Here is a 15,038-nt window from a genome sequence, read left to right on the forward strand (position 1 = left end):
TTTTTTCCCATGAGAATATTTCATGTCCTACAGAATCTTGAATCATGTAAATTCAAGATTTAATCCAATTTCTATCCGTTTCAAGCAGAAATCCCAGACTTCATTGCTCTCGGTAAGTATATGAACATTTTGTAGTATTCCTGAGTGGTGAGTGTGTGTTTGGCGATAGAATAAATAACAGGATCTTGCATTTTTTTTGTTTTTATTTATTTATTTATTTTGCCAAAAACACGCTGCTAGGAAGACTTTGTGTATTTGTATACTTCAGGGCCCACGCCCATGGATGGATCCCGCTCCCGCGCGCAGGCGCACTGGCACTCCTTCTGTCAAACATGGCTGTTCTCTGGAAGAAGGAAAAATGCTGAATTGTGTTGGTATATGTTGGGAAAAGCAGCAGACATGGCTAGATTGGCGGACTATTTCATTGTCGTTGGATATGACCAGGAGAAAGCCGGTGAGTTTATTCATTTTTTGCTTGTTTTCTTTTGTCGGGGCGGGCTTGCAGGCTGAACTGAGGTCAGTTTGTGATGATGTTAATGCTACTTAGCTTTGCGCCTAGCATAAACGTTAGCCACACGGCTAAAGGCGAGCCTGGAAACACTTTGTTTTTCTCCCATTAACCGCCCAGATGTTTTAAACCATTCGGGGGTCACGTGTTTACTCAACAGGCACACATTTCATGTCGAGTCCGTGGTTTCTTTCGGCAGGGTTGGGATATTTGAATATGACTAAAGGAAACTTTTTCTGTGGAATACAAAATCTGTCACATCCTGTCCATGTTGCTCGCACTCCCCCTTTTCTGGTGTGCTAGTTAACGGAACACGCTTGAATACTGCTTCTGCATTTGTTCATACGTGTTTTGATCTGATTCATTCCTCATCTGATTTACCAAATTAGTCTAAAAGGATCGTGTTGACAAAATACTTTCAGTTTTTGTTGCGTGGTTATTTTTTGCATTTTTGGATGTCCTATATCTGGGTCTATTTTTACCTGCTCCAGCCCCGTGTGTGTGTTTATATTTTTCCTGAAGAGTGCCGAACTTCATCACGATGGGCGTAACGCTGTGCAGCTGCAGCGACGAAAAGCAATCGTGGTGCTAAAGTTGCGCCTCACCCCTCCTCTCCACTGTTGTTCTGCTCAGCCCTGGAGCTGGGACAGGAAGCCCCCTCATGCCTCCACTTATGTTGTGCCTCAGGTCCAGCCTCGCATTCCTTTCATCCAAGACAGGAAACAGCTTTGTACACACTTCTAGTCATTCATAGATAAATAGATGAACACTTTTTTGGCACGTTCAGGCTGTGATTTCGAATAAACTTTTGCAACTTATGACCAATCTTGCACTTTTAAAGATGGATTATGAACTGACTTGTTGCAAGAGAACATATTAAAGCTCACAACCAGTTTTTGTGGCACCCGTCCTGCTAGAGAAGCCAGAGCAGCTGAATCCTCTCATTCACTCTAGCATGCATGCACAATAGGTAAACAGTGTCTTTCATCCGCTCTATGCATCCTCACCACAAACTGATAAATGAACATTTTGTGCACCATGAATGAAATGTTCCTGGCTCTGCTGGGGAAAAAAAGATAGTGATATTTTGATTGTTTAGCTTCTGCTCTCTCCACAAAGGAATGGCTGCTATAGCAAATTTGGAAAACAAATTCACTTAAAAAATAGTTTCATGCCTCTTAACAATGTTCTAACATAGTATAGCTATAAATGTATTGTGGCGATTAAAGCTGTAAAACACTGAAAAAACATTTTTTAAATCTTTTTTATGATTATAATCTGTCACTCTGTTTTATGCAAGCTGAACATGAAAATCGTCTCCCACACCTACCTCCTGCATTAGCTTGTGATAGAAAATAGATGTTTGAAACTCTAGGATTTGAAAAGCCTGACAGATCTATGTCACACTGTCACTTAACATTCTTAAGGCTCATTCATGCTTCTCCATCAGCTCCGCAAGGACAGACACGCATGGACTGACAGAAGCGTTTTGCTCTCATACTTCTCTGTCTCCTGGAGAGTGTTGCAAAGCAATTCCCTGGCAGGACAACAGAGGGCGTAGCGCTGATCTGTGGCATCCTGTCACGTATCCGGTCCAAGATAGTGTGTTTATATTGTGTTTTTTGTATATAAGAGACTTTTTAACACAGACAAATTTGTCTCTCATTCTCCTCCACCTCTTCATGCGCTCACCACCTCTAAACCCACGTTTCCTGTCATTTCCGTCCACAAATGAAACACTTGCTGCGCATCTTTTCACTCATCGAGTTACGGGGAATTAAACGTTCATATGTTAAGAGTTTTTTTCGAGAGGTATTCTTCAAGCTTCTCTGTGTCTGCCGCTAGTTATCCTCGGCTCTGTTTATGTTTTTGAGGGCGCAATGGCAGCGGTGTAGACGACAGCGGTGCCCTGGCCAATCACAAGCTTGCGTTCATTGTCTCGTTCGACGGATGTTTAAAAAAGTGGGCTCGACTCCGTACGTACTTGCATGCCTGCCGGGGCCCTATGCAAGGACGGATAGTGGCGTTGCGTATCTCCGCACTGACGCAGACGGAGAAGCATGAATCAGCCTTTAGACTCACCCATCTTAGAGCCTGGCCCACACAGAAGACAGATGCGCTGTGCCACGTCACGCCTGCGCTGTCATTTTAAAAAGAAACCATTATGGTTACTGAAAGTGGCTACACGGAGAGCGCAACGCCACGTCCCAGCAACGCCGGTCCGCACGGTGGCGCTGAAGATAGGCGCCAGTTCTATTTCAAGCGCAGCTGTTTACAACATTGTGGAGTACTTTACAACAGACATTATGACGCGGAACGGCTACACTTCACAAACCCAACCGCCAAAACATGGATGAGGAGCTTTAAAGCTTTAAAGTACTATTGATCTTAAAATATTCTAATAAATAGCGTACTTACCTATTTTTAAATAATTTGAGTCTCACAAAACATGACAGCAAGTCTGATCACATATAAACAAAAGAGTCACTTTCCGCTTCCTGTTCTCAAGTCCCGCGTGATGTTGTGACTATCGTGCAATTTTTCAGCGGTGTAGCAATTCCAGTGTGACCATTTGACTAAACCTGCATCACTTCCGTGGCGCAGCGCATCTGTCTTCTGTATGCCCCAGGCTTAACTTGCAGTAAGGAAGGCTGTTGTTGGTTTAACGTCCAGGAAACAGCAAAGTCTCGCTTAGCATAAGCTAACTGTTAGCAATAGCAACTCCACCCAATGGTAGAATCTCACCCAGGCATATGTTATTTGTGGAGATTAAGCCTCCACGTTGCAAGTCATTGGTAGTCGTGTTGCTGTTATATAATCCGGGGTGAGATGTTCAAATTTCAAGACTCCAAAACCTGCTGGCTGAAGCACAGCTGTGATGTGGCTCACTTCTAGTTACCGGAAATGGCGCACCAGTGTTTTTTGCCCCCTGAGAATTACTTACAAGGCATTCATTTCCTACTAGAGACTTCTTCAAATGTATTGATTAAATGAGCAAACCACACATTTAAATTAAATGGAAAAAAAAATAAAGTGGTTCTCACACATTTTTCTAAAAACCTCAGTTTCAAACCGAAAGCAACTACCATCTGGTTTTCGGTCTCGTTGAACCGTCGCACTTCCCTGGATCCTCCATACATTACACACTCCTGTTTTGCAACAGAACACCACTGGTGTGAGAGGTTCTCAACTAAATAATATCAGAGAAGGAGAAAGAGCTGGCTTCTACCACTTCAACTTTAGGACAAACTACCAGAGTCCCGAAAAGTAAAACGCCGTTTGGTCACAGACAACAAAAGACTTTTGGACCTAGAAAACAGCGACTGGTGTTTAGCACTGTCTCATTTCGTCCAGCATCGTGGGTTTCCAGTTCTGACAGAAACGTCTCAGGGAAGATACCTGATCGGAGGGTTGAGTGTTCTGTGACCGTGTTTACATTGAAAACCTAACTTGTTTGAAGATTTGCTATAACAGCTTTAAATATACGAAGTTCTGCCGTTACAAGCTGATTCTTTCTGGTGATGTCACACACGTAGGTCACATCTAAATCCAAACCTCACAGAAGGATAAAACAGTCCCAAATTCCTAACTGGGAATGCACGTTTGCCATAATTTATTAAATCCAAGTGTGATAGATGTTGCTATAAGTCACAGATTTCCAAACATGCACCACTTTGTGAGAGAATGGAATATTGTTTAGATTTGAAAAATAAGGCTATTTAGGGTGATACCTTTACTTAATTAATTTGGATCATTGAAGTCGCGCAAGCTACAGTGATACGCAGTTGGTCGTCTAGACAACAGATTTTATTTTCCTCCCTGTCCATCTTGCTCATTAACTCAAACCAGGATTCCCTACGTGGCTCCTGCTCTTCGCTGACTGTTGCTCCAGTGGCCTGACCCACTTCTTATTGTTAGATTACTATGGATTGATCAGTTGGAGATGCTAATTAGCATGCAATCTGTTCAGTGTGGTCGTAGTTCAAAGCAATGCCTCACACTTTCCGTGGTGAGGAGACATCTCAGGGTGTCTAGCAAGAATCAGAACAGGAACTATCGAGTTGGCTTGAACTTGTGAAGCTAAACACTAAGTTAACTTCTGTGTAGAATTGATTTTCACACATTATTTTCCAGGATTTTCTTAAAATAGCTTCACCATTTTTTACCATTTGCTCTTTGCACTTCTCATTTATACCTATATGACTTTGTGGATGAAAGTAAGCCCAGTACTTTTCAGGATAATTTGGGGGGAAGATGTTGAAATACCATGTTGAAATGATTGTGCCGGGTGGGCGGAGTGAAATCATTTAAAGCAGGCTTTCAAAAGATAGTTGAGGAGGGAAGTTTCTCACCTTTGTAGTTCGTTGTTGGGGGTTAAATAGATTGAATTAACAGTTTGTTATTTAAAGGTTTCAAATATGTGAAATTGAGATGCAGAGGTGAGCGTGGCAACAGGCCCTAAGACCTGTGAGGTAAGATGGTTCAGCATGAAATCGGACCGGCCTGCTTCCCAGGGGGCCCATGTCATGATCCACCAACCATGAACTTTGGAATTATGTTCATGAACAATGTAGGAATGTGAAAACACTGATGCTGACTGATGGACTCTACTAAATCTACATTGTATTTTGTATTCTCCCTTTTGCCATAGGCTGTGTTATTTTTCTTTACTGGCACAACCTTATTTATAATCTGGTGTACTTTGCATTATAAATTAGAGTTTTCCATGTTAAAAACAAATCTGCCCATGGTTTATTTAATGGATATTTTCACCTTCTCTTGAATCAAACTGCTTTTGGAATGAGTTTTCCAGACTCTACGTGTGACTTCATGGTCTGGATTATAGGATTTGCTTGTGCAACTTTCTGCAGAATAATAAAAAAAATAAGCATTGTAAAGGAGCTAAATTCTTCCATTTGAAGATATTTTTTGACTACATTATGATGCTTGTCCTAAAACTCGTGCTTGATGAGGCCTGAATAATGCCTTAGATGTGGGGTTGTTAACCAGTTTGGCCACAAATTATTAAATGTCATCAGAGCATTCTTTTAATAGTTGTACCAAGAATGAGTTCACTCCTGGTTTTGTACTGTGGAGCTTTTATGAATTGACTTTCTGTTAGGACTTCTCAAAGAGTGTTTGTTTTATTTTTCATGTTGGCTGTCTTGGCACACTCACAAGAAAAGTGCCTTGGCAAAAATGCAGTCCTCTCTTAAACAGAAAGTTCACGGTTCATGTTTTGTCTGCTGCATTTGTTCACTCATTGGTGTTTCATCGTGTTGCAAACTCTACAGAAACATGGTAATTATGTGGGTGCTTCTGCGATTGGTCTTAACGTCTGACCCTATAAAATTGAGTTCCTAACTTCTTCTTTAGACGTTACATTTTAAGCCATTAAGTGTTTTCTCAAGCTTGTGTTGATTTGCTCTGGTGGGGGGTCCATATTTTCATGAACCAGATCCTTTTAATTAGTCTAAGTGTTTTAACTGTCTTTTGGCTCCTGCTATTTATTTTATTTATTTATTTTTTTCAAAAATGGTCTGATGATTTCTGCCCTTCCGTTAACTGCATTTCACAGACTTTGGTAAATAATGTGCTTTTTATTTTAGTATTTTCTGATTGCATCAATGAAATTCCTATCTTTCATAACAAGATAAACTGAAGATTTCTCATTTAAGTGGAAAAAAATGCACAAACTTCTAGAAAGAATGAAGTCACAACAGCAATTTTATCATTAAGTATTTTAGCTGTTTTACTGTACCAAAAATATACAGTTTTGTCAATCTGATCTAAAAACGGTAACTGCAAGAATAAAATAAAGCTCTATTTTGGAAAGAGGAGGGAATGGCATATTTTTGAACCAGGGTATGCAAAATAAGAACAGCTAGTTACAGAAGAATGTAACAAATCTTGGTCTGCTCAGATGATCTCCACTTGGATAATGTTAAAGCTGCAATAGCAAAGCTTCAAAACAAGCTAGCATTTAAAAGCAAACAATGACACAGAACACTCAACCCTCCCGTCGGGTGCCATCCCTGCACGGGACACGTCTGATGGAACTGGAAACCATCATTGTCAGAAGAAACGAGAGAGTGCAAAACAATAGTCGCCAATTTCTAGGTCCAAACATCTTTTGTTGTCCGTGACTTCAAATTGTGTTTTTCTTTTTGAGACTCTGGTAGTTTGTCCTAAATTTGAAGTGGTAGCAGCCGGCTGTTTCTCATTCTATTACTGAGCTGTGAGCCTCTCACACCAGTGGTAAATATTTGAGTGCGTTATGAGTGAAGGACAGAGGGAAGTGCGGTGATTCGGTGAGACAGACAACTGGATAGTCCAATAGTTGTTTTTAGTCCGAGCTGTGTTGTTGGCAGAAGTTTTTAGACAAATACGAGAGAACCACTTTATTCATTTTTTCCCCACAATATATTTACAGTAATTTTCGGACTATAGAGAGCACCTCAATATAAGCCGCACCGGGCTAAAAGCCGCAGATATCTACTGAATTGAAAACGTAGTTTAACTGAACGTACCTGAACTGATCAGTATCAAACAAAACAGAAAAGTTATTGATTAGTTTATTCATCGACCTCCTGCGCACTGAAACCACTGAAGTCATCTTCTTCAGTGTCGGAGTTGAACAGCCTCAGAAGAGCTTCGTCACATACCTTTTCTTTGGCGATGTCAGAGTCGCTCTCCGTGTTGCTGTCATCATCCCGAGGTGAAGCTGGGAAAACAAGCAGCGCCGTTTTACTGTGAAAAAAATCCTCCTGGGCGCTTTCCGTAGCACTCCTTTAACCCTTCCTTCATTAGACTTTCTAGCATCCAGCCTTTCTGGTTGACTAAAGCCGCACCTCATTATAAGCCACATGGTTCAAAGCGTGGGAAAAAGTAGCGGCTTATAGTCCGGAAAATACGGTATAGCTGTACTATGTTAAAACTTTAACCCTCCCACTCTTTATGGGTGACCCCGCGAGGAAAGTTGACCATTGAGCAGGATTGATGGTTTATCCCTTGAGGTCCACATGGCAGGGGTGAGGTGGTGCTCACTCCTCACCCCTGCCACATGGACCCAAGGGATAAACCATCAACCCTGCTCAATGGTCAACTTTCCTCGCGGGGTCACACCCATTAGGACAGTGGGAGGGTTAAGAGACATGAAAAAACATTTTACGCAATCTTGTTCTGTAAATTAGTTATAAGTCACCATATACGGTATAGCAGCACAGACGTTTGGAAAAATAAGGAGAAAAAAAGCTGTCTTTAAAAAGTGATGAGGTGTATAAGTACTTTTAATTGAAATGGAATTGTGTTGACCTCCTCCTAATTGGCGATTTATCGACTGACTGATTAAATATAGCTACATTCCGAACATTTTTTTAATTAAGAGTGATAAATCTAAACAATTTTGGGGACAAACCTCTGCTATATTTTGTGCTGTTTTCTTGCATTGGACCATAAAATATTTGTTTTCCCACCAAGTATACTGGTTAGTGGTGTTTACAGTTAGTGGTGGACTTGATCTCACTTAGATCAGTCCTAGAAAGCTGCCAGAAGCTGGATATTCTTGCTGCTAGTCAACAAGCTACACCTGTGTGTAAATAACAGTATTACTATGTTATTATTAACTAACATCTTTGAAAGACTTTAACTTTTAAAAATTTCTGTCACATAAATGTTAGGCTTCGTTGTTATGTCAAACATTCTTTTCATGTCTTTTTCTATCGATTGTGACAAGAAGCAAAAAACAAAAAAAAACAGTCTATACAAAAATAAGCATGACAGGAAGTGGTTGTTTATTCTGCATTTCTAAGTATCTAGACGAGACACATTTTTCCTTGTAAATCTCTGAATTCATCTATACGTGCATAAATGTATGTGCTATAAAGTACAGAGAAGTCTCTCTGGTGTTTTATGTTAATATAATCACATGCTTAACATTTCATTTCTCGTTTGAAAACCTGAAATTATGGAAAGAAGAAGAAAGTAGAAGTAGTGGTAATTTTAGTTTATCTGTTTAATCTGTTTCTTTGCTTTTTGCTTTTCCTGAGATGATTTCACTACCAACAGATTTCCTGTGTTAAAACGTGTTTGACTGTACTTCCGTGGAGGCGTTTCACTCTTGTTTTACATTTTAGATGAACTACCTCTAGCCATTGTTTTCTTTGTAGCTTGTCATTTGGCAGCTTGGTTTGCCTCAGGCGTTCGAGAAGCATCCCAATCACCTAGATGAGTTCCTTCCTCTTTGTTTTAGTTCAAATCTGATACGGAGGGAAAGTCCACAGGCTTCTGTTACTCCAGTCACATCTGTCGATAAGGCGCCATACAATCAGAGCACTCTGATTTTTTGTGGTAATGCAAATAATGTCAAAGTTCGCGGCAGGAAACAGTTTTAGTCATAACATTTTAGGAGTAAGTGTAAGGTTACATTCAGTGTGTTGTAAAGCACTACGTCATTGCTTTTGCTTGAACAGACTGACCTTTTCATTGTTCTGATGGGTCATGGTGGGACTATCGTATCTAGATCTTGATAACAAATTCAGCATTGAATCTTAATTAGCTGTAATGAAAACCAAAGGAAATGTTTTATCTACATTTATATTGACCAATTTTTTTCTATCGCATCCAAGAGTTAAATTAAGCAGATATTTTCTGTACTTGACCATTTTTTTTTACGGTGACGGAAAAATCGGAAGGTTTTCCGTCATTTTGACAAATTGCAATCCACATTCCGATTTATGCAGGTGCGCCAACGTTTTAATAGTTACACACATGAAGTACATTGCAGAAGTAACAATCAGTAACGATTCCCATCCAAGCATTCCTATCTCACACCTGGACACCATTCTCAACGCATTTTGATGACGTGCTGAAGAGCAGCGGACAGGAGCTCCGAGTGCGTCTGTGGACTATTCATCATACACAGACCAGTGCAGGAGAGCCACTGGTGCACAATAGAGCATGCGGGACTCGGTAGGATTTCCAGTCACTGAAGCGAGTGCCTTCCAGCTCTGGACACTCTTCTTTCAGAGAGTCTTGTTGTTTACTTCTGGTTATTTCATTCGGAGAAACGTTCCCTGATTTGAAAACTTTGGCTGAGTAACACCTGTTGTTCCAGTCACCAGTGTGGTTGTGAAGCGCAAATGTATCCTCTAGAAGAACATTGAAACAGCCACTAGTCTGTTTAAAGTCCAGAACCTCATGATTACAGCCTCTTCAGCAAGTCTCCTTAGATACTTCACACTCGATTACAGACAAACAGGTGAAACAGTTTAGGTTTACGGGGAGCAGAAGCAAGGTGTGAGACAATGCGTTCGGGTCACTGCAGGTGAATTATTCCTACTTTAAGTGAAAGTGGTTTGTTGCATGTTTATATGTTGCTGGGGCACTTTGAATATTAAATAAAATAAATGAAAACTAAATGGTATTGAATATTTAATTATTATTTACAAAATGAAAGTGTCGAGGGGGTAATGTCAATTGTGGCAGTTTTTTTGTTGGTAAAAATAACGAACAAAAAAAAAGAACTTTTGATCAGAAAATAAGCAGATCCACACGTCTATCAATAGATATATCAATATTGAATTACTGTCCAGTCCTAGTTCAAATAACCACCCCAACAGCCTCTGCAGTCACTAGAACTCAGTCTAGTCTAAAACCCTTTAGATATGGTGGAACTGGAGAGTCACATCATGGATGATCAGCAATTGTGTGATGCTGTCTTGTCAATATGGAACAACACATCTAATGAATGTTTCCAACAACTTGGGTATTCTATGTCATGTAGAACTAAGGCCATTTTGATGGCAGAAGAGGGCAGGGTTTCCCTTACATTGGCGTAGCCGTGGCGGCCCGCCACGGCTGAAATCCCACCGCCACACCTACAAGATCCCAAGTTTTGATTTTTTTTTTAGCTGTTTCCCGAGAAAGCAGCGGGAACTACTATGTTGTCGTTTGTGATCACAGCCGGCAGGCAGCAAGGAGGAGCAGGCAGTTCAGGGTGAAGTTACAGCATAAGTTACTGAGTTTAAAATTAGAAAGGTAGCAGTGGATATAATGCATTTTGGTTTACATGTTTCAATAGCATTAAGATAATCGAGTGTTGACGATCTTGACAGGGTTTCCTCCAGTGCTTATTAGGCCAGGTTTTCCTCCCCCCACCAAGCTAAGCATCACTTATTCATGTAAAATTTATTTTTTCATGTCTGATTTTAACCGCATCTAATACTGTATTACGGCGTGAGCGCAACAGCGACAACTTAAGATCGATGTGTGAGCAGCCTGAGAGGTCGGGTGTTTTCATCTGAACCCTTAAAACCTCCAGCAGGCTACGCTGCACTATTGACGTGTTAGCACGCGGCGTTAACAACTTAGCGACGTGACATGTCTCGGAGAAAGCGTAAAAACACTTCTTCTGAAGCGGGAAAATAACACCTCTTCTTAAGCAGAGCACGACGTCGCCTCGGCTCGTTCACCCTCTGCCGAGCCGGACTGGGCTCGATAACATTGACCCAGCACAGCCACTGGGTCGTTGGAGCTGCCCCGTGACTGCCTGATGGAAAACCAGAGGGTTTCATCAGATTCATAAAGTTTCTTGTTTTTGCTGGGGACCCCCTGTATTTTACCGCTCCCTCCTGCAGTCTTCCCCTATTAAAATTTAAAATGATTCTGTAAATTCCGTGCATCAATAGAAACAATCTCTGCCTCTGCCAGCTGCAGGAAATGTAGTTTCCAAATGATAAATAAGAGGTGCATTCATCCGTGTATCTCCTTTGATCCGCATTAGTGATATTCTCAGCACCAGAACAGTGCAGCAAAGAAACAGATTCCTAAGTTTGTTAGTAATTTTATAAATTAGGTGCATCTAACCTGTGCAATTTTTCTCTGAAATGAGATCAAATCAGTGGTTCTATGGGTTATCTCCACTCTGCACTAGAAAATTTTACTTTATTTAGAGACGTGTCATGTTTCCACCCCCATGCTTTACAGTAGGTATGGTGTTTTTTGGATGCAACTCAGCATTTTTGTCCCTCCAAACCTGACAAGTAAAGATTTTACCATAAAGTTCTGTTTTAGTTTCATTTGACCGTATGACATTCTCCCAATCCTGTTCTGGATCATCCAAATGCTCTCTAGCAAACTTCAGACGGGCCTGCACATCTGGCACTGCAGGATTTGAGTCCCTGGCACTGAGGTGTGTTACTGATGGTGGCCTTTGTAACTTTGCTTCCAGCTCGCTGCAGGTCATTCGCTAGGTCCCCCATGTAGTTCTGGGATTTTTGTTCACTGCTGTTGTGATCATTTTGACCCCACAAAGTGAGATCTTGTGTGGAGCCCCTGATCAAGTGAGATTATCAGTGGTCTTGTATGCCTTTCACTTTTGCTCCCACAGTTGATTTCTTCACATCAAGCTGCTGACCTATTGCAGATTCAGTCTTCCTGGCCTGGTGCAGGTCTACAATCGTGTTTTCCGTGTCCTTTGACAGCTCTTTGGTCTTGGCCATAGCTGAGTTTTAAATGTGACTGTTAGAGGTTGTGGACAGGTGTCTTTTATACTGATAAGTAGTTCCAACAGGTGCCATTAATACAGGTAACAAGTAGGGTTGTCACGGTAACCGGTGTAGCGGTAAACCCCGGTAAAAAAGTTGACAGTAATAATAACCGTCTTGTTTAAAAAAAAACTATATTATCTCGGTGGGTTTACCTTGGCTGCGGTGTAGGCGCGGTGACCCTTACCAGCCACCGTATCAGCTGCTGAAGTTGCCGGCAGCACATGCGCACTTTGTTGTTTACAACCAAAACTTTCTTGAAGCTTAAGCTGAAATAATGGCCAAAGGAGGAGACGGCAACGCTCAGGACATTTTTTATCCCTCAAAGAAGACAAAGTTGGAAGTACGGGCATCTTTTGGATATTTGAAAAATGCCGAGGGACAGTTGATAGAAGACGGCTATCCTGTTTGCATCACGTGCAGAAAAAGTGTCTGTGAAAGGCAGTAACGCTTAAAATCACATGACACATCTGTGTGACCATCACCCACAACTCTGCAGTCAACGCAAGGCAAGCTAATGTTAGCGTTTTAGCTAAAATGCGTGATCCGAGGATTTGGGTTGAGGGAGAATGCAACAAGTCGCTACATAAAGCAGCCGCAGCGCCGCTACCTGCATATAAACCGTGTCGCGGACACCCCCATGTTGAAATGACGCTATGCATTACGGGGCTCCCAGGGGCAGATAAGAGTTGGTCTCTCTCTGAGAATAATTATGAATTTAACAATGATTACTGCCTGATGACATTTTCCCAAATCTTTAAAGCTCACTGGAAGGACACAAACCGAGGACAATATTTTCCTGATATAGGGTTTATTACTCAAGTAAGGGTAAAAAGGTATCTGATTAGAAGGCTACTCATCTGATCTAATATTTTTAAATGATGACATCAAACAGACAAAAAATAAGAAGTTATGGGCAAATATTGGTATTTTAAAGACTAAAGGGAAAAAAAGTAAACAAATAAACAACATAATTACAAAATAATACATTTTAGGCTAAATTTAGACACAAACTGAGGACAATATTTCCTGACATGCAGGGTTTATTTAATTGTGTGAAAATGTAGCACGTTTAAAAAAAATACCTCGATAATACCGAAAACCGTGGTAATTTTGGTCACAATAACCGTGAGGTTAAATTTTCACACCGTGACAAGCCTAGTAACAAATGGAGGACAGATGAGCTTCTCACAGGAGTCACAGGTCTGAGAGCGCCAGAAATATTGCTTGTTTGTACAAGAACAAATTTGCAAATTAATTCTTTAAAATTCAGACTTTTTTTCCTCATTTTGTCTCATAGTTGAGGTTTACCTATGATGAAAAGTTCAGGCCTCTCTCATCCTTTTAAGTGGGAGAACCTGCACAACTGGTGGCTGAATAGTTTGCCCACTGTCATATGAGTGGAAGATACATTTTTTTTCATCTTATGTTCCAATCTAATGTTTTTCCTTAATTTACATATTTTGACCAGAGTTTGACCCTATAGAGGTGTCTTGCTGTTTTACATCCATATCCTGCAGCTATCTCTTGAGTTCACAAAGCTTCCTGAATTAGATATTAGTGACATCATCATTAAGATAATCTCTGGTACCCTTTTGCCATGCAAACTACATACTGTATCGTTCTTTGCATATCACCTTCACAGAACGCAACGAACACTTTATGATGTGTTATTTATGGAGGGGGCCATTGGCTTGAACACTGTTGCTAACCATTTAAACATTCTTCCTCTCCTGATAATAACACTTAACTTTCTTTGACATTGAATGTGCTACTACTAGTTTACCCGTTTAATTATAGATTCACTAGGATAAATACAATAAAGTTTATCTCTCACCAAATAGAATATTTACTAAGAAATAACAATGTAATAGGGCCCGACCGATATGCTTTTTTTTTGGGGGACCGATACGATATAAAACTTTTAACAAAGGCTGATAGCCGATATAATGGCCGATATAAATCTCCCTCACAAAAAAAAAAAGAAATAAAAATTTTCTTAAGCTTAAACCCTTCATTCTCTGCCTTTTTGATGCAAACTTATTTCTCTATTACACACCAAAGAACTGTCTCAGTAACTCACTGGGGTTTCCAAGTAATGCAAATAAGATTTATTTAGCAGATCTCAAAAACAACAGAACACACAAACTCAGTCACAGCATAAATCTAACATTCAAGTTTTTTCTTGTAAACTGTGGTTTCCACAAATACATTTTAACTTAAAGCAATATTCCACCACTCAGTAAAATTGTGTCTTGTTAAAATTCCCCAGAGTTAGCTAAGTCAGAAAAAGCATTTTATAACCAGCCCAATGTGGCAGTCTGGCAGCAGTTGGGTTTTCTTAGTTCAGCATAAAACAATGTAAGTGAATTCACATACAACATAGTGTTTTTTTATGTAGGTGAATGCTAGCCTTCCCTTCCATGGCTTTATGCTAAAACAACTGGTTACAAAATGTTTTTTCTGACTTAGCTAACTCTGGCTAATCTAACAACACACACAAGTTTAGGGACAGAAGATCCCTATAGAGCTCCGGGAGTTGACGTCACGTTTCCCGGCATGCAACAGTTCAAATCGAAACGGCGCCATTAGGCAGGCAGAAGCCGGCAGCTGGATTATTTTTTATTGTCAGAAAACTCAATCAGACAGGAAATATGGTAGATTCCTGTTGTGCCCCAGGATGCAGAACAGACGCGGACGACATAAGGAATGAGCCATCTACAGGATTCCCCAAGATCCGGAGCGTCGCAAACGTTGGATCATTATAATAAAACGCGCTAGTGACCGGGCGAAAATGAAGCTGTGGGATCTCGAGAGCTTATGCAGTGACCACTTCATATCAGGTACTTAAACCAACGTTTCCTCAACTGTGTATGGTATTTATTTTAAATGCTTTTATTACGATTCTTAGTGGGCTTCCTAAACTTATTTTGGCGTGGCTTTTTCTGTCTTATTACTCATAGCAACAAGTAAACATCACGTAA

General features: G+C 40.6%; 1 protein-coding gene across 2 annotated transcripts in view; it reads left to right on the top strand.

Moving 5' to 3' along the window:
• The first annotated feature begins 264 nt into the window (after window positions 1-264).
• sbf2 (SET binding factor 2) overlaps window positions 265-15,038 on the top strand; it is a 145,981-nt gene continuing 131,207 nt past the window's right edge. For both annotated transcript variants that reach the window (XM_070555014.1, XM_070555015.1), the window contains exon 1: window positions 265-454. In XM_070555014.1, coding sequence (XP_070411115.1) covers window positions 280-454 — 175 coding nt within the window. In that variant the 5' untranslated portion in view covers window positions 265-279. The remainder of the gene's footprint in view (window positions 455-15,038) is intronic.

Source organism: Nothobranchius furzeri, chromosome 9 (genome assembly GCF_043380555.1).
Source record: "Nothobranchius furzeri strain GRZ-AD chromosome 9, NfurGRZ-RIMD1, whole genome shotgun sequence".
Classification (NCBI taxonomy): Eukaryota; Metazoa; Chordata; class Actinopteri; order Cyprinodontiformes; family Nothobranchiidae; genus Nothobranchius; species Nothobranchius furzeri.